Source organism: Urocampus carinirostris, chromosome 9 (genome assembly GCF_059441175.1).
Source record: "Urocampus carinirostris isolate Australia breed hairy pipefish chromosome 9, RoL_Ucar_1.0, whole genome shotgun sequence".
Lineage (NCBI taxonomy): Eukaryota > Metazoa > Chordata > Actinopteri > Syngnathiformes > Syngnathidae > Urocampus > Urocampus carinirostris.
The window spans coordinates 17,432,864-17,448,205 of NC_142357.1; the positions used below are offsets into that span (position 1 = coordinate 17,432,864).

The following is a 15,342-nucleotide window of genomic DNA, read 5'->3' on the forward strand; positions in this document are numbered from 1 at the left end:
ATGGGTCGATTAAAAAAAAAGTATTTTGTGGTGAAGTTTTGATTTTTAATAGAATTGATTTATTCCAGTTTATGTTTAGAGATGTAAATTGATCATTTCAATCACATGTATTTAGAAGTTGTAAATTGAAAATATATTTTTAGAAAGACGACCCATGACATGTTGGAGAGTTTATGTCTCCAGGCTGGCATGGGAAAACTTCGGGATCTCGTCAGACAAGCTTGACAAAGTGGCTAGAGGTTAGGTAGATTTGGCCTTCCCTGCTCAGCCTACTGCCCATGCTACCTGACCTTGGATAAAGGGAATATAATAAATAATATATGGATATTTAAAACAATGTTCTCATTTGAAAATACATTTAAACATTAGGATCGTTTTTTTTTTTTGCTTTATCGAACAATTTAGTTAGCCTTAGATGTGATTTCAAGGTTCTCTTAGTATTATACAAAATCATACATGGACTTGCTCCCTCTTATCTTTCAGATCTGATTTGCCCCTATGTCCCGGTCCGAAGCCTACGATCTGAGAGTGCCGGTCTTCTGATGATCCCAAGAGCAAAGAAGTGTTCTGCTGGTTCGAGAGCGTTCTCCATCCGGGCACCGGTGCTGTGGAATGCTCTTCCCCCTGAGATCCGATCTGCAACCTCAGTGGAAATGTTTAAATCTAAACTTAAAAGTCACTTCTACTCCATAGCATATGAATAACTTACTCTTCTCGTCGGCTGAAAAATAGTCTGTGTAATATAGTGTAATAATCTGTGAAGCCCTTTGAGACTCTTCGTGATTTAGGGCTATACAAATAAAAATGACTTGACTTGACTTGACTAGGTGTAAATTGTATATTGTGCAAAGAAGACTGCTTTATATTTTATAAAAAGAAAGGGCTAAGGGGAGCACTTTTTAGAACATGTTGGAATTTCCTATTCCAGAGTTTGCTTTAAACTTCTCCTCTTCTCGTTGCAAGTTCAAAATCCATTTACGTCTTCTCTCCTTATTTCTAGTGTCTACTAAGGTATAAACGTATCAGTTCATAACATAATCAAGGTGCAGAGATTTTGTATGTGTTAAACTGTTTCAATATAATTTCTATATGCTAAATGTGTTTCAATATTGTAGTCATCAAGTAATAAATGTATCTTCAAAATTATTTTTATAGGAGGAAGAGAAAAATACTATTCCTCCCATAAATAGTTTGGGATATATTTTTCTTTATATTGAAAAATGAATAAAAAAATACAGTAAAGTCAGTCATTTTTAAAATTCAAAAGGCACATCAGACATTTTTCTTTAAATTAAAAAAAAAAACGCCAAATGATAATTAAATTAACAAAGACGTTATTATTCAGGCACCATCAGAAGCCTATCTCATTTATTATAGCAAACGTGTTGTAAATTCTCTTAAAAGAAAAAAATTATAATAACTTTCTATCATTCACCCAAATATATATTTTTTTCGAAAATAATTTATTTTAATACAATAAAATAAAGTGCAAAAATCTATGGACCTTTTTGTCCACTACACTTTTTTCAAATATACAATGAAATGAAATACTCAACGATTCCTGGTGTATGATACAATAGAGAATCAAAATCATCTCAGGGGCGTAGGAAACCTTCTTGCGGACCATGTCCTTGACTTTAACATCTGTGCTGTAGAGGGACCATTCAGGAAATAAAAAAAACCATAAACGAAATATAGCACAGAATAATATGCTAAATTTATTTTCTTGTGTTTACCTGCAGCATTAAATTGGAATGTTTTAAAACCATTTCCCAACTTTTTTTTTTTTGCGAAAAGGTTTGGAAGCCTGCCTAGCTCTAGCCTGAGTCAAAAAGGCAGGAAAGCGTGACCGATCCGACACTGTTTAATAAGCGAAATATCCTGCCGTCACCTCTGACATTCCCGGTTGAATAGCTGGATTAAAAAACATAAAGCTCCCTTGCTGTAACCTGCCCAGCAGCTCCGCTGCCACTTAAATGTTCACTGTTTGTGGTGGTACCAATAAATTGGGTGTATTAAATTACTGTAATTTCATTTAGTTTGAGTAACTTCCTCAGTGGTTGACAAGACAATAATGAACTTATTGCAAAGGTTACATTTATCATATTATAGTATTAATTCAAATCATCATGTAATACTGAATTTTGCTTTGTTTGCTGTGGTAGTATGTTTTCAAAATTACACTGTATTGATTCCAAGTATTGCAATTGTACTGTAGAGGGCAGGGGTCTCCAACATACTGCCTACAGGCACTAGGTAGTGTCATGATTACAGATTTGAATTACCTGTGCCCGCTCATTTGGCGCTAACCGCCGCGGGTTCTGATTGGCTTCCGGTCACTATTTGAACCCAGTCCTGTCTGTCCCCTGTTAACAGTCCGTCTGCGGAACTCAGTGTATACTAGGCAAGCCTTTTCCGACCCCGACTCCCACCTGTCCCGTTTTTGCTCCCGTCTGTCTACAGCTACGATCTGTTTTGATCCTGACCACGTCTGCTCTCTTACGATCCCTTTTTGTCCCCTACTACGTCTATTCTCCCGTCCTGGCTTACAACTCGTTTCTGACCCCGACCACACTTTGCTCTCCCAGTCCCGGCTACCGACCAGTTTTTTCGTCCCTGACACCGCCATCGCTCGCTACGGAATATCCAAATTAGGTGATAAAAATGTGGATAATCACAAATTGGAGTTGATCATGCCATTTTATGAAAATTGTATTGGAACAGTAGGTTGCATTTTTGGTCCCTTTTAACGCCAAGAGGCTCATAAGACACACATACTGTACATCTATGAAATGCAAGGAATGGGTTCCCCATCCTAGTGCAGTGTTGGTCCTCATCACTGTAACCCCCTCCCTGCCCAAATGTTCCATTCTTGCGTTCCACAAGTCCCCCTTTCAACCATGTTGACTATATTTGTGATGATAAAAGCTGCCTAGATGTGCACGCATTGTACAGTGTACACATGGCAAGGATGCAAACAAAGGCTGTGAACCCAGGGGGGTCTGAATGTGCAGAATGAAGCCAGGCCCCATTTAAGCACTGCGCCAAGCCTCTTTTAAAGAGGCCCACTAACCAACAACAGCTGCCGCGCCATCGACGTCAATCTCCCCTCTGGAATCAACAAGCACACAAATTCCTCTGATACTAAAGCCGCTACCTTCCATTCAGACACTTTTGCAATGCCACCGACGGTGAGTATAGCATAGCAATACCTTACTTGGTTCTATACACTATCGTTCAAAAGTTTGGGGTTACCCAGACCAGGTGTGTTACCAGAGGGGAGAACGGGTGGGCAGTGCACACCCCAGATACTCTTTGCCCAGCCAACAAAAAATGTCTGTAGGAAAAATTAAACCAAAGAAAAAGAATAATATTGGAAAATGAAAAACAAAGGAAGAAAAAAAGCTGAAAAATAATTAAAAACCTAGGAAAAAAAGATATGGGAAGAAAAACAGTCTAAGATATTGCTTTTTCTTAGTCTCTGCCTAGGAGGCCAGCATCCCGGTGTAGCCCCTTAACTTTAGATGTTGACACGGGTGTTTTGCGGGTACTATTTAACAAAGTGGTGATGGAGGACCTGTAAGGTGTCTATCTCTCAACCTAAAGACTTAAATGTACTTTTCCTCTTGCTTGGTTGTGCACCGTGGCCTCCCACTTCTCTTTCTTCTCTGGTTACAGCCTGTTTGTGCTGTCTCTGAAGGGAGTTGTACGCAATTCTGAAGGAGATCTTCAGTTTCTTGGCAATTTCTCATGTGAAATAGCCTTCGTTTCTTTGAACAAGAATAGGCTTTTGAGTTTCACATGAACGTTTTCTGGCGATTTAATTTAATCACACCCACAAATGTGATGCTCCAGATACTCGACTAGGTCAGTTTTTTAACTTCTTTACCAGCTCAACTATTTTCAGCTGTGCTAACATAATTGCATCCATTATCCTAAAACATTTTGAAAACATAATGTACTTATTGAACACTATTTCCACTGCTGGGACACCTATGTAGATAGACCATTTGTAACTAAAATAGTAATTTAACACATTGAGAATGTATGAGGTGTATTTCTGAAAACTTGAATGTTATGTTCTTTGAACGAAAACAGTGCTTTTCCCTAAAAAATAAGGACATTTCTAAGCGACCCAAAAGTTTCAAATGGTAGTCTATGTGCAAAGAAACACACATTATTTCCAGATGACATTTTCACTTCATCTTTTTTTACTCTAATCTACTGTATTTGATAACTTGTATTATTTGTACTGCAGCCAGCTCACCCTCCACTTCCAAAGTGTAACTTAGGGTCCGGTAAAGATGATGGACTTGGTTTCCAAGGCTTAAGGTGAAAACCCCTTCATGTTTCGGCTGGACTTCAGAGATGATTAGGTTGTATCCAGAAATCTTGTAGCACGTGGAGTTCTTCAGGATGGGGACCCCGTCTTTAAACCTAGAATTCAAGCAAATCAGTCAGTTTGAGGAGGGGAAAATGAAGTTGTTGTTGCCTTTTTATGTGTTTGTTACTACAACATACCATGCCAGTGTATCTGGAGGCGGCACGGCATTGACCCTGGGTTCAAACACCAGTCTCTTCCTGCCCTCTTTGACAACCACTTTCGGTTGGTGCTTGTATGAGACGTTGAGGAAAGGCCGCTCTGAAATGGAACATGCAAAGCATTGAAACTTGTGTTTGGGTTAAGCTGTCATACAGGTGTGAAGGCTTAATCATTGGCGTTTTTACTATATCCTAAAATTAACAGAATACGTGAAAGTTGTAATTCTAATGTCTGCCACAAGAGAAAGCAGACAACATTTTCCAGTGGGCGTCCGTAAAATGTGTTGGACGCTCCTTGGAGTTTTGGTTGTCAATTTTGCAGTAAACTTTAACTGTGACCGATAAACAGAAATAACTCTTTTTATTACAGAGAACTGCAAGAAGTCTTCAATTTGTTTGGTGTACAGCAAAAAAAGTATTGATGAGGTTTTTCTTAACTTACCGTAAATGATGACTTTAGCTGTTGCATTTTTATGCTTATTGGGTGCAATCTCAGCTTTGCAGCGATACAAGCCCTTGTCTTCCATTGTGATGTTGGACAACACTAACGCCTTGCTCATGGTGAACTCAAGAGCCGGGTTGTCTTTGGTCTTGTTTGTAAAATGACGGTTGTCCTGAAAACAGATTTTTTTCACTTGAGTAAGTGCCTTCATAGCTACCCGCATCATGACTTACTTTCTTTCTAGGAAAATCCCAGGTAAATCTGATTCTTTCACCGAAAGTAGTCACACCAGTGCAGTTGAGGAAAAGAGTGTCGCCAACTAACACCTTAACCCGCTCTGGTGTAATGGTCACATGTTCAAGAAAAAGTGCTGTAAACATAGAAATGAGACTTGTGTGAGACTGAGATACACCCTGGTTGATCTACCTGAAAAAGACCTCACACTCACACTGTCTCTTGGGCATGTACATGGAGCTGAACTGACGCCCGTTGATGACGGCGGTGCAGATCAACATATCATAAACAGTCTCTGGGCTGTAGGAAATAATGAAGCCCACTTTGGGGTCCCACTTGTGGGTAATGTTCTCTAATGATGAGAGCTGTAAATCAAGTTGACAAGTACATTAAACTTTTGAAGTTAGCGTTAAATAGATAGATAGATAGATAGATAGATAGATAGATAGATAGATAGATAGATAGATAGATAGATAGATAGATAGATAGATAGATAGATAGATAGATAGATAGATAGATAGATAGATAGATACTTTATTCATCCCCGCAGGGAAATTCACATTTCCAGCAGCATCCCTGAGCTGAGAACAATACAATAATAAAGGAAAAAGAATACAATATACAAATACCCAATGTGACGTGCAAATGCCCACTGTAGCGTGTTATATAGAATATCTAAATAGTGCTACACAGAATACATATTGCAATAAAATTCGGTAATATGCAATGTAGGGGGTGTGGTTTAATGTGGGCTTTTACTCTGCCGGGTAGAGTTAAAGAGCCTCATGGCATGAGGAAGAAAAGATCTCTTCAGTCTGTCCGTAGTACAAGACAGTGACAGCAGTCTGTCGCTGAAACTGCTCTTCTGTCTGGAGATAATGCTGTGTAGTGGATGTGATGGATTGTCCATGATTGACCTCAGTTTTAAGAAAACAAAGAATACATTAAAAACCAACATCAATTTTTTTTAAATAAAAAGCAGCGTAGTTCAGGTTTCTTGTCTTGGATCATCAATTTGACAGAAAAAAAATATTTTTCTACTCGCTTGTTTCCAATTTTTGTGTATTCAAGCCACAAAAACATTGTCACCTTGTAAAACAGAGGTCTCAATTTCTGGTCCTCGAGAGCTGCAGTCCTGCATGTTTTAGAGCATGTCAGTCAAACTGGCAACTTTCCGCCAGCCCACGGGATGACACATAAGTCTGATTAAAAGCAGCCCACAGTATCAGGTAGCCTGTGGTTGCATTTATGCGGCCCACGGGATCACTTATCCAAAGTCTTAGAAGTTTTCTTGCTACAACACATTTGATTCAAAAAGTGTTGGTCATTTTCTGCTGCATTCAAATAAACTGATGCATTAAATTGGCTCTGCTGAAGGAGGGAAACCTCTAGTTGCAAAACATTGGTCCTGGCGAACTAGAGTTTGAGAACCATTAAAAAAAAAAGACAATTCTGAGAGGTTATATTAGATAGAACATGGAAGAAGGTCCGATTGATTTTTTAAACCGTTAATCAAAGTTGGTGATTTGAAACCTATCATTGCTCATTTGATGGTGGTGACTTTTGCACATTCTGATGCCAGAAGTACAACTGGGAGGGAAGGTAAGGACAGGGAAGGAAGGAAGGAGATGTAGAAAGGCAGGAGGAAGGAGGAGCACCATTGATTTTCCAACGGCAGGAAGGTCACACAGCCACTATCTTTTCCATCTCTGACAGTGTATTTGTTCACAAGTGGGCACAAAGTCACACAGTCCTCAATCAGTGCCACAAATAGCGCCATGATTGGCAACTTTACAGCTAAAGGAACTGAGTGCGACCGAGTTGAGAAGTTCACCGGAGAATTTCTTTTCCTGAGCATCTAAGGAAATTTGTATCAAAATTAAAGGCCCCAGGGGCAAGGTTAGTTTGTTGTTTCCTGAGACTGGACACAGTGCATACAGGTTTCGTCCTGCATTTCCTGACAGGACCAAATTTAGCTATAGATTCTATTCCAAGGTAAAATAAAAAAACACTCTTGAGGCACCTTCCTGTTCGTGAAGGAAGCCGACAGACTGACTCCTTTTGTTTCCCCTGATGTGTGTTTTTTTAAGATTGCTCTTGTGGGAACCACAAAGTGATAAGAGTAAAGCTATGCCTAAGATTGGATTCCCAACACGTTTGTACAATAAAAAGTCTGTTGTTTATCGATCATGGATGGAGGCGGTAAACTCGTTGTACATGGTGCTATTGTGTGCAAGGTATCCCACTTTTATGGTAAACAGGGATTGACACAAAAAAGTAATGTGGTGAAACATTTTCCTCTATCCCTTAGCAAAAAATAGGTCAGAAGGATAAATACTTTAAAAAGTGTTTCGAAGAGTTAAACGATCAGAGAGCCCTTACCTGACTTAGAGTCACGACGGTATTAGGAGACGACGTACGACAAGGAATCACGAGGCTGGTCTCCCGTCGGTCAATAAAAAGGACATACGGCGTCTGATCATGGGGCTCTACAAATGGCTGCTCGGGATCTACAGGGAAATAAAGGATAACTTTTTGTTTTGACAAACAGGTGAGATGTTATAAAAATAATTGCTTAGGATTTTGAGGTTTTTCTTAAACAAGGGTTTGAGGTATGAGTTAACAAACATCTGAAACACTAAAAAGGCTGTCAGACTAAACAAAAGCAAAGGAGGCTGCGTGTGTTACAGCAGGGAAATACATTCAACATTGTTTAGTCTGCCTGGTCTAATATCACAAACTAGTGTTCCTTGCTTATTTGTCCACCAAGCTCGTTATGCGTATCTAACAATAATGTCTGATTCCAAACTCAAACCTCACTTCTCATGCTGCCTCCTTTGTAACAATGTTTGAATGCTAACATGTCCCATGTGTTGTTTTCATGTAAAACAGTAGCTAAAGCAGGAAATCACAATCAGAGAGCAGGGCTTCCTTTGCAATCACACACTCTTACCGATGCGCACGAAATAGAAGGGAAAACTCGAGACAATCAAAGACACAATTTCCTCTCTGGCATTCGTTCTTGCTTCTTATCTTTTGCTGTACTGTGCAAGCAGGGACACAGAGACTTACACAGAAATCTGAACCTTCATCTTGAGTAAAATTGGCTCATTGGAACATTTAATGAATTGGAACAATGTGAAGCCTTCAAAAGTAATCTTGATTTTCTTAAATCTTTATGGACCAAATAAACCTGTTAAAAAACGATTTGTTCGGCATAAGGTTGGAATAGCATGCTGAACCTTTTAGAGTTGGTCCCTCAAAAAATACAAGTTGTGCGGCTCGAGTTGGGCTCAACAGATCCCAATCGCCCTGTGAGAACCTCTCGCTCCTCTTTCATCGCAGCTCTAACATGACTCGGACAAAAACAAACGGCCTGCCCTTCTAACAAAGAAAACATTTCAAGAAACGATTCTTATCCATGCTGCAGCTTAGACTTGACTTTCTCATGGTGGAACATTACCTCTGTTTATTCAATCAATACTGAAAAACTAAGGACTGAAATGATGCCAGTGTTGCAGTAGAAAAAAGGACTGTTGATCACATTTTCTGCTGATGAAAGTCTCACCTGAGATGTAGACATATGTGGACGCCACATGGTGTGATCCCCCTCTGGAGTAGCTGCAACTGTACTCGCCTGTGTGACTTGCGTTCAAGTGTGTGATTGTCAGCTTGCTGCAGTGTGATGCATGTCTAGAATCGCACTGCTGGACTTTCTTGCTCCCATGTCGGGAGTCCAACGACTTTGGAAGTGTCCAGTGAAGCTGGCCATGACCCCTAGTAGAGGACACAAGAAACTGAATTTTTGTCAAAGAGCAAATGCCCATAAAAAAAAAAACAATCCTTGCTGTATCCTGGTTGACTTTTCGTGGTTTGGCTACTTTGTGTATTTTCATCGTGCATTGTGTGGTACATTTTGATTGGCTCAACATTGGCCCCGTCTGTTTTTTGCCCGTGTCTGCCTTTGCGTCAATAACGTTGCGGTCTAAGTGGTACACATACATAGAACAGCTCAACGAACCTACGTTCCATACATAAAAGGCATCATGTTAATTAAATACAGAGGACAGACTACGGATAGGCCCCGAAGGCAGAAAGAGATGCTTTCTGTCGCCAACAAAATTAGAAATAGTTTTCCATAACGTCCACATGATGGCAACAAAATATCATGTTAGGTAAAGTGGATTCCATTTGAAACATTCAGGATTAATCTCTCTTTTTTAATACGTCCTGACAAACAAAACTGGTAAAAATATAATGATAATGTATTGTCACACTAATAACATTAGTGCATAATTCACTTTTTTGGGCTAAATTAATATTTTAGCTAAAATCACGTTCCCAATAGAAAGGCGTGCAACTCGGTCAACCAATCTCATTTCATATAACCAATCAATAGTGAAATATAGTTGTAAGAATATTTGTAAAATTATAATTTAACAGAAAAAAAGCAATTTGTAAAAAAAAAAAAAAAAAAACTTTACAAAATGCCCGGTTCAAGCTACCCCTAAACACCTGTGTTGTCAGGGCGAAGTGCAATACTTTTTTTGTTGTTGTTTGGAATGTTTTTTAGGCCGCATATTTGTAGTCTGCATGATGGCGACAAAATATAATTGAAATAAATTGGATTGTGTCCTTAACCAATACAATAATATAAAGTATGAAGTAAAAAGCAGCAAGATTAGTTTAAACATTATAATTTGACAGTACAGAACTCATTTGTAAAAAAAAAAAAAATATTTTTAAAGTACAGTTCTTTTATTTGTGAAACAAATGCTTAAGCCTGTAAATTGGGTTTGTTCTTTGGTTTTAATGCGTATTAGAGTATTTAATGAATAAATAAAGGTTTCTACTACACGGGTTTTGATTATTGCGAACGCAGTACGAGGGATCACTGTAATTGGGATTTGCTAATCTCCTTAACATGTTGCTGACAGCTTCTATTTTTAAAAAAAGGGCCACAGATGGCAAAAAAACCCTTACGCCTTTTAGTTCAGGATGGCGGCGTCAACATCTCCCCTAAGGGGTATTTTGGACCCCGCAACAGCTTTCGCTTTATTCTGAGTCATCTGATAAGGTGAACTCACACATGGGAACATATTTCTTTCAAACGACGTGCTGGAGCACAAGCGCAGGCTTTAAATGGTCTCATTAAAGGCATCCCAAAGGAACATCAAACATATCTCACATACCACATCGAGTGCCTGCAGAATTTTGGGTCAAACATTTGCTGCTCTCATCCAGAGACAGAAGATTGGAAAATGTAGGACAGCAGTCAAAGCACACAATCTCATAGGGAAACATTGCATTAAATACGGTACATATCGTACATGTTCTTAAGAGATTCCCTGTGGGCATGCAAAATGAAGGCAAAAGAGTATGGGTGATGTCAGCAACCCAAAACTTGATCATCTTTGGATCCCCGTTAAAAGTCACTGTGTCACTAGTGGTATTTGCTCTATGACCTTTTCTCCTTTATTTCCCAGGGGTCTTGTTTTGTCACAAAAGAAGTCCAAAAAAGGCAATTTGAACATTTTCTGCTCACTGAACACAAGACTTGATTTTATACGTTGACATTATTTTCATAGAATTAGGATCTCTTGGCACTTACCTGCACATGATATGTAGAGGGTCGCCCGGATGAAGAACGATGGGATTATCAGGGGGCCAAATTTTTGGCAAGTGTTCTCCTGCCAAATACCCTGGAGAGCACACACATAAACACGGTTTGTTAGTTCAAAGAAAGATTTTTGATTGTTTTTCTAAAAAAAAACAAAAAAACTGTTGTAATACAAACCTAGCATTCATAACTTGTGCAAAAAACATCAGTGACTATCTCATCTCATCTCATCATCTGCACCGCTTATCCTCAGTAGGGTCACGGGGGTGCTGGAGCCCATCCCAGCAATCATCGGGCAGTGGGCAGGGGACACCCTGAACTGGTTGCCAGCCAATCGCAGCACCCCCGCGATCCTAATAAGGATAAGTGGTACAGCTGATGAGATGAGATGATTTATATATATATATATATATATATATATATATATATATATATATATATATATATCTCATCTCATCTCATTAGCCGTACCGCTTATCCTCATTAGGGTCGCGGGGGGGGCTGGAGCCCATCCCAGCCATCTTCGGGCAGTGGGCAGGGGACACCCTGAACTGGTTGCCAGCCAATCGCAGGGCACACGGGGACAGACAACTCATTCGCTCATTCACACCTAGGGACAATTTGGACCGGCCAATTCACCTGAAATGCATGTTTTTGGAATGTGGGAGGAAACCGGAGTGCCCGGAGGAAACCCACGCAAGCACGGGGAGAACATACATATATATCCATCCATCCATTATCTGCACCGCTTATCCTCAGTAGGGTCGCGGGGGGTGCTGGAGCCCATCCCAGCTATCTTCGGGCAGTGGGCAGGGGACACCCTGAACTGGTTGCCAGCCAATCGCAGGGCACACAGGGACAGACAACTCGCCAGCTCATTCACACCTAGGGACAATTTGGACCAGCCAATTCACCTGAAATGCATGTTTTTGGAATGTGGGAGGAAACCGGATTGCCCGGAGGAAACCCACGCAAGCACGGGGAGAACATACAAACCCCGCACAGGAAGTCCGGTAGCTGGATTTGAACCCATGACCTCAAAACTGTGCCGCACACACGCTAACCACTGCGCCGCCGTGCAGTGGTTTTATATATATATACAGGACTGTCTCAGAAAATTAGAATATTGTGATAAAGTTCTTTATTTTCTGTAATGCAATTAAAAAAACAAAAATGTCATACATTCTGGATTCATTACACATCAACTGAACTATTTCAAGCCTTTTATTATTTGAATATTGCTGATTTTGGCTTACAGCTGAAAAAAACTCAAAAATCCTATCTCAAAATATTAGAATACTTCCTCAGACCAAGTAAAAAAATAATTATATAACAGCAAAACTAAATCAAACATTTGAAAATGTCCATTGATGCACTCAGTACTTGGTTGGGAATCCTTTTGCACGGATTACTGCATCAATCCGGCGTGGCATGGAGGCAATCAGCCTGTGGCATTGCTGAGGTGTTATTGATGCCCAGGATGCTTCGATAGCGGCCTTCAGCTCATTTGCATTTGTAGGTCTGGTGTCTTTCATCTTCTTCTTAACTATACCCCACAAATTCTCGATGGGGTTCAGGTCAGGGGAATTAGCAGGCCAATCAAGGACAGTGATGCCATGGTCAGTGCACCAGTTACTGGTGGTTTTGGCACTGTGGGCAGGTGCCAGATCATGCTGGAAAATGAAATCCTCATCTCCATAGAGCTTTTCAGCAGATGGAAGCATGTAGTGCTCTAAAATCTCTTGGTACACAGTTGCATTTACTCTGGACTTGATGAAACACAGTGGACCAACACCAGCAGCTGACATGGCTCCCCAAACCATTGCTGACTGTGGGAACTTCACACTGGATTTCAAGCAACTTGGATTTTGCTCTTCTCCAGCCTTTCTCCAGACTCTGGCGCCTTGACTTCCAAATGAAATGCAAAACTTGCTTTCGTCTGAAAAGAGGACTTTGGACCACTCTGCAACTGTCCAGTGCTTCTTCTCCATAGCCCAAGTCAGACGCTTCTTCCGTTGTCTTAAGTTCAGAAGTGGCTTGACCACGGGAATACGGCTATTGTAGCCCATGTCCCGGACACGTCTGTGAACTGTGGCTTTTGATACCTGGACTCCAGCTTCAGCCCACTGTCTTTGAAGCTCCCCCAAATTCTGGAAGCGGCTCTTCTTCACAATTTTGTTAAGGCTGCGGTCATCTCTCTTGGTTGTGCAGCGTTTCCGGCCACATTTTTCCCTTCCAACAGACTTTTTGTGGATATGCTTTGAAACTGCACTCTGAGAACAGCCTGCTCTTTGAGAAATTTCTTTTTGTGTCTTACCCTCCTGATGGTGGGTATCAATGATGGTCCTCTGGACAGCAGTCAGATCAGCAGTCTTCCCCATACTTGTGATTTAGTTCACTGAACCAAGCTGAGTGTTTTTAAGGCTCAGGAAACCCTCGCAAGGTGTTTCGAGTTAATTAGATGATTCAGGTGATTAGTTGAATAGCCTACTTGTATACTTTTTCATGATATTCTAATATTTTGAGATAGGATTTTTGAGTTTTCTTAAGCTGTAAGCCAAATTCAGCAATATTAAAATAATAAAAGGCTTGAAATAGTTCAGTTGATGTGTAATGAATCCAGAATGTATGACATTTTTGTTTTTTAATTGCATTACAGAAAATAAAGAACTTTATCACAATATACTAATTTTCTGAGACAGTCCTGTATATATATATATATATATATATATATATATATCAGCTTTTTATGTACACTCTTTTTGGTAACATATCAACTTATTTGAATAAAATATGAATTGAGTATTTTTTTTCAGTGGTGCACTATTTATTGAGGCTATCACATTATATAAAAATGGCAACCCTTTCAACCTATTCAAAAAACGTACTCAAAATAATTACCTCGTGCTCAAAGCACACCACAAAAACAGTAAGAGCACGTATTTATTCCAACCTGACCAACTGTTAATCTGTTTCATGATGGGGAGCAAACCCCTACCCAAAAAAGGACCTGAAGAGCGATGGGGGCCACCAGGTTGTACTTGCCCAAGAGGCATGACACACCACAGTAACTGGTGCCCCTAAAACCTTGGCTGTTAAGGAGTCTGTAAACGTGAACATGAAACACCATGAACCCACCCTGTGGTCCAGAAGGTTTTACAGGGATCCACATAAAACTGCCTTGTTTCCAAAAAGCCTTCTACTTGACATTAGAACTTCGTTGAGTCAACCTGAGTTGTAGCCTTGAATCAAGAATGCAAATAGTTACACAATAGGACTTACACGCTCTGACCCATGAGTAAGCTAAAAGACTCGCATGCAAACTTACACCTGCAGCTTGCCTTGAGTCGGATTATCATTCAGAACAGCTGTTGTGCTGAAAAACAGCTGACTGTGCCCAAGCTGGTAGTACAACTCAACAGTGGTTTCCCTTCGAAATACTTGAACATCATTGTTTTATTGTCAAAGCCCACACAGAGGAAAAGTTAGCTAAGAACACATGCTTACATCTGCTCATTATGAAAGAAAAAAACCCAAGGTTTCTGCCCTTCACAAACAATGAGATAATATACTTTTCACTAGTTCATAAAAAACTGCTTTTGACGGCTTCTTGTGACAAACACAAACACATTGCCTCATATCTGCCTCTCCTAGAATAGCCGGAAATGAAAACTTTATAGGAGCAACTCAAACAATAATTGGGTCCCGAGCGAAAATATAAAAAAAGAACACATCTGGCTCTGGTTCCAAGAGGAATGCAACACATGCAAAGAATGACACATCTGCTTGCATACGTAACCTAACCAAAAAAGTAACTTGACCTTGAATTGCACTCGCTCATTTTATAAAACAGGCCAATTGCCAACCGATTCTGCATAGTAACCGACTGCAGATGGATGAATCAGCAGGGCCCCTTTGAGAGCAGGATAAAGCAAAGAAAGAAAACAGCCCACGATGCCTTTCAACACCTCCCTAACTCTCAACCTCTGCCGTTGCTCGGCCAGCCGTCACTGACCTCCGCCAGGGTATAGGACTGCACAACTAACCCCCTGCAACAGCTGCGTGCCCCACGTCCTTCCAACAGAAAATGCCAGAAACTGCGCTTATCGGGGTGCTTCAAAGAGTCCTGGGGCTGGTTCTCATTAAGAGCCATTAGAGAAGAGGACCGGCAGGCAACAAACACGCAGAAGGGCAAGAAAAATCGAGATGAATAACCTCAGTTTCATTTCATGTTTCTACAACAGACAGTAATACAGTTTTGAGAGAAAAAAAATAACCTTAAGATTTTGACTTTAAATTCAATAGAAATAAAGCATTCATCTTCATAAATATTCTTAGACAATCTAATCATATGAACGGTTGTCACAAGCCATATGGTTGTTTGTCACAATGCTCGACAGATGAATTTTAGAAATTTTAACGGGTGCGTTGTAATCCGTTGCACCTTACATGCTGACAAATTTGGAAATGCTTCACCATATTTGTAAAATCACTGATCATTCGA

General features: G+C 40.2%; 1 protein-coding gene across 5 annotated transcripts in view; it reads right to left on the reverse strand.

The window, feature by feature from the left end:
- The window catches only part of kdrl (kinase insert domain receptor like), a 78,291-nt gene that overhangs the window by 50,899 nt on the left and 12,050 nt on the right, over window positions 1-15,342 (reverse strand). For 2 of the 5 annotated variants that reach the window (XM_088344697.1, XM_088344696.1), the window contains exons 2-9: window positions 10,830-10,920; window positions 8,787-8,995; window positions 7,601-7,728; window positions 5,433-5,583; window positions 5,218-5,354; window positions 4,985-5,156; window positions 4,522-4,642; window positions 4,268-4,437 (exon numbers count right to left, since the gene is read on the reverse strand). In XM_088344697.1, the coding sequence (XP_088200823.1) occupies window positions 4,268-4,437; window positions 4,522-4,642; window positions 4,985-5,156; window positions 5,218-5,354; window positions 5,433-5,583; window positions 7,601-7,728; window positions 8,787-8,995; window positions 10,830-10,920 (1,179 nt within the window). Of the gene's footprint in view, window positions 1-4,267; window positions 4,438-4,521; window positions 4,643-4,984; window positions 5,157-5,217; window positions 5,355-5,426; window positions 5,584-7,600; window positions 7,729-8,786; window positions 8,996-10,829; window positions 10,921-11,015; window positions 11,034-15,342 lie in introns of those variants that run through there. The other 3 variants (XM_088344695.1, XM_088344693.1, XM_088344698.1) reach the window with 2 other exon arrangements.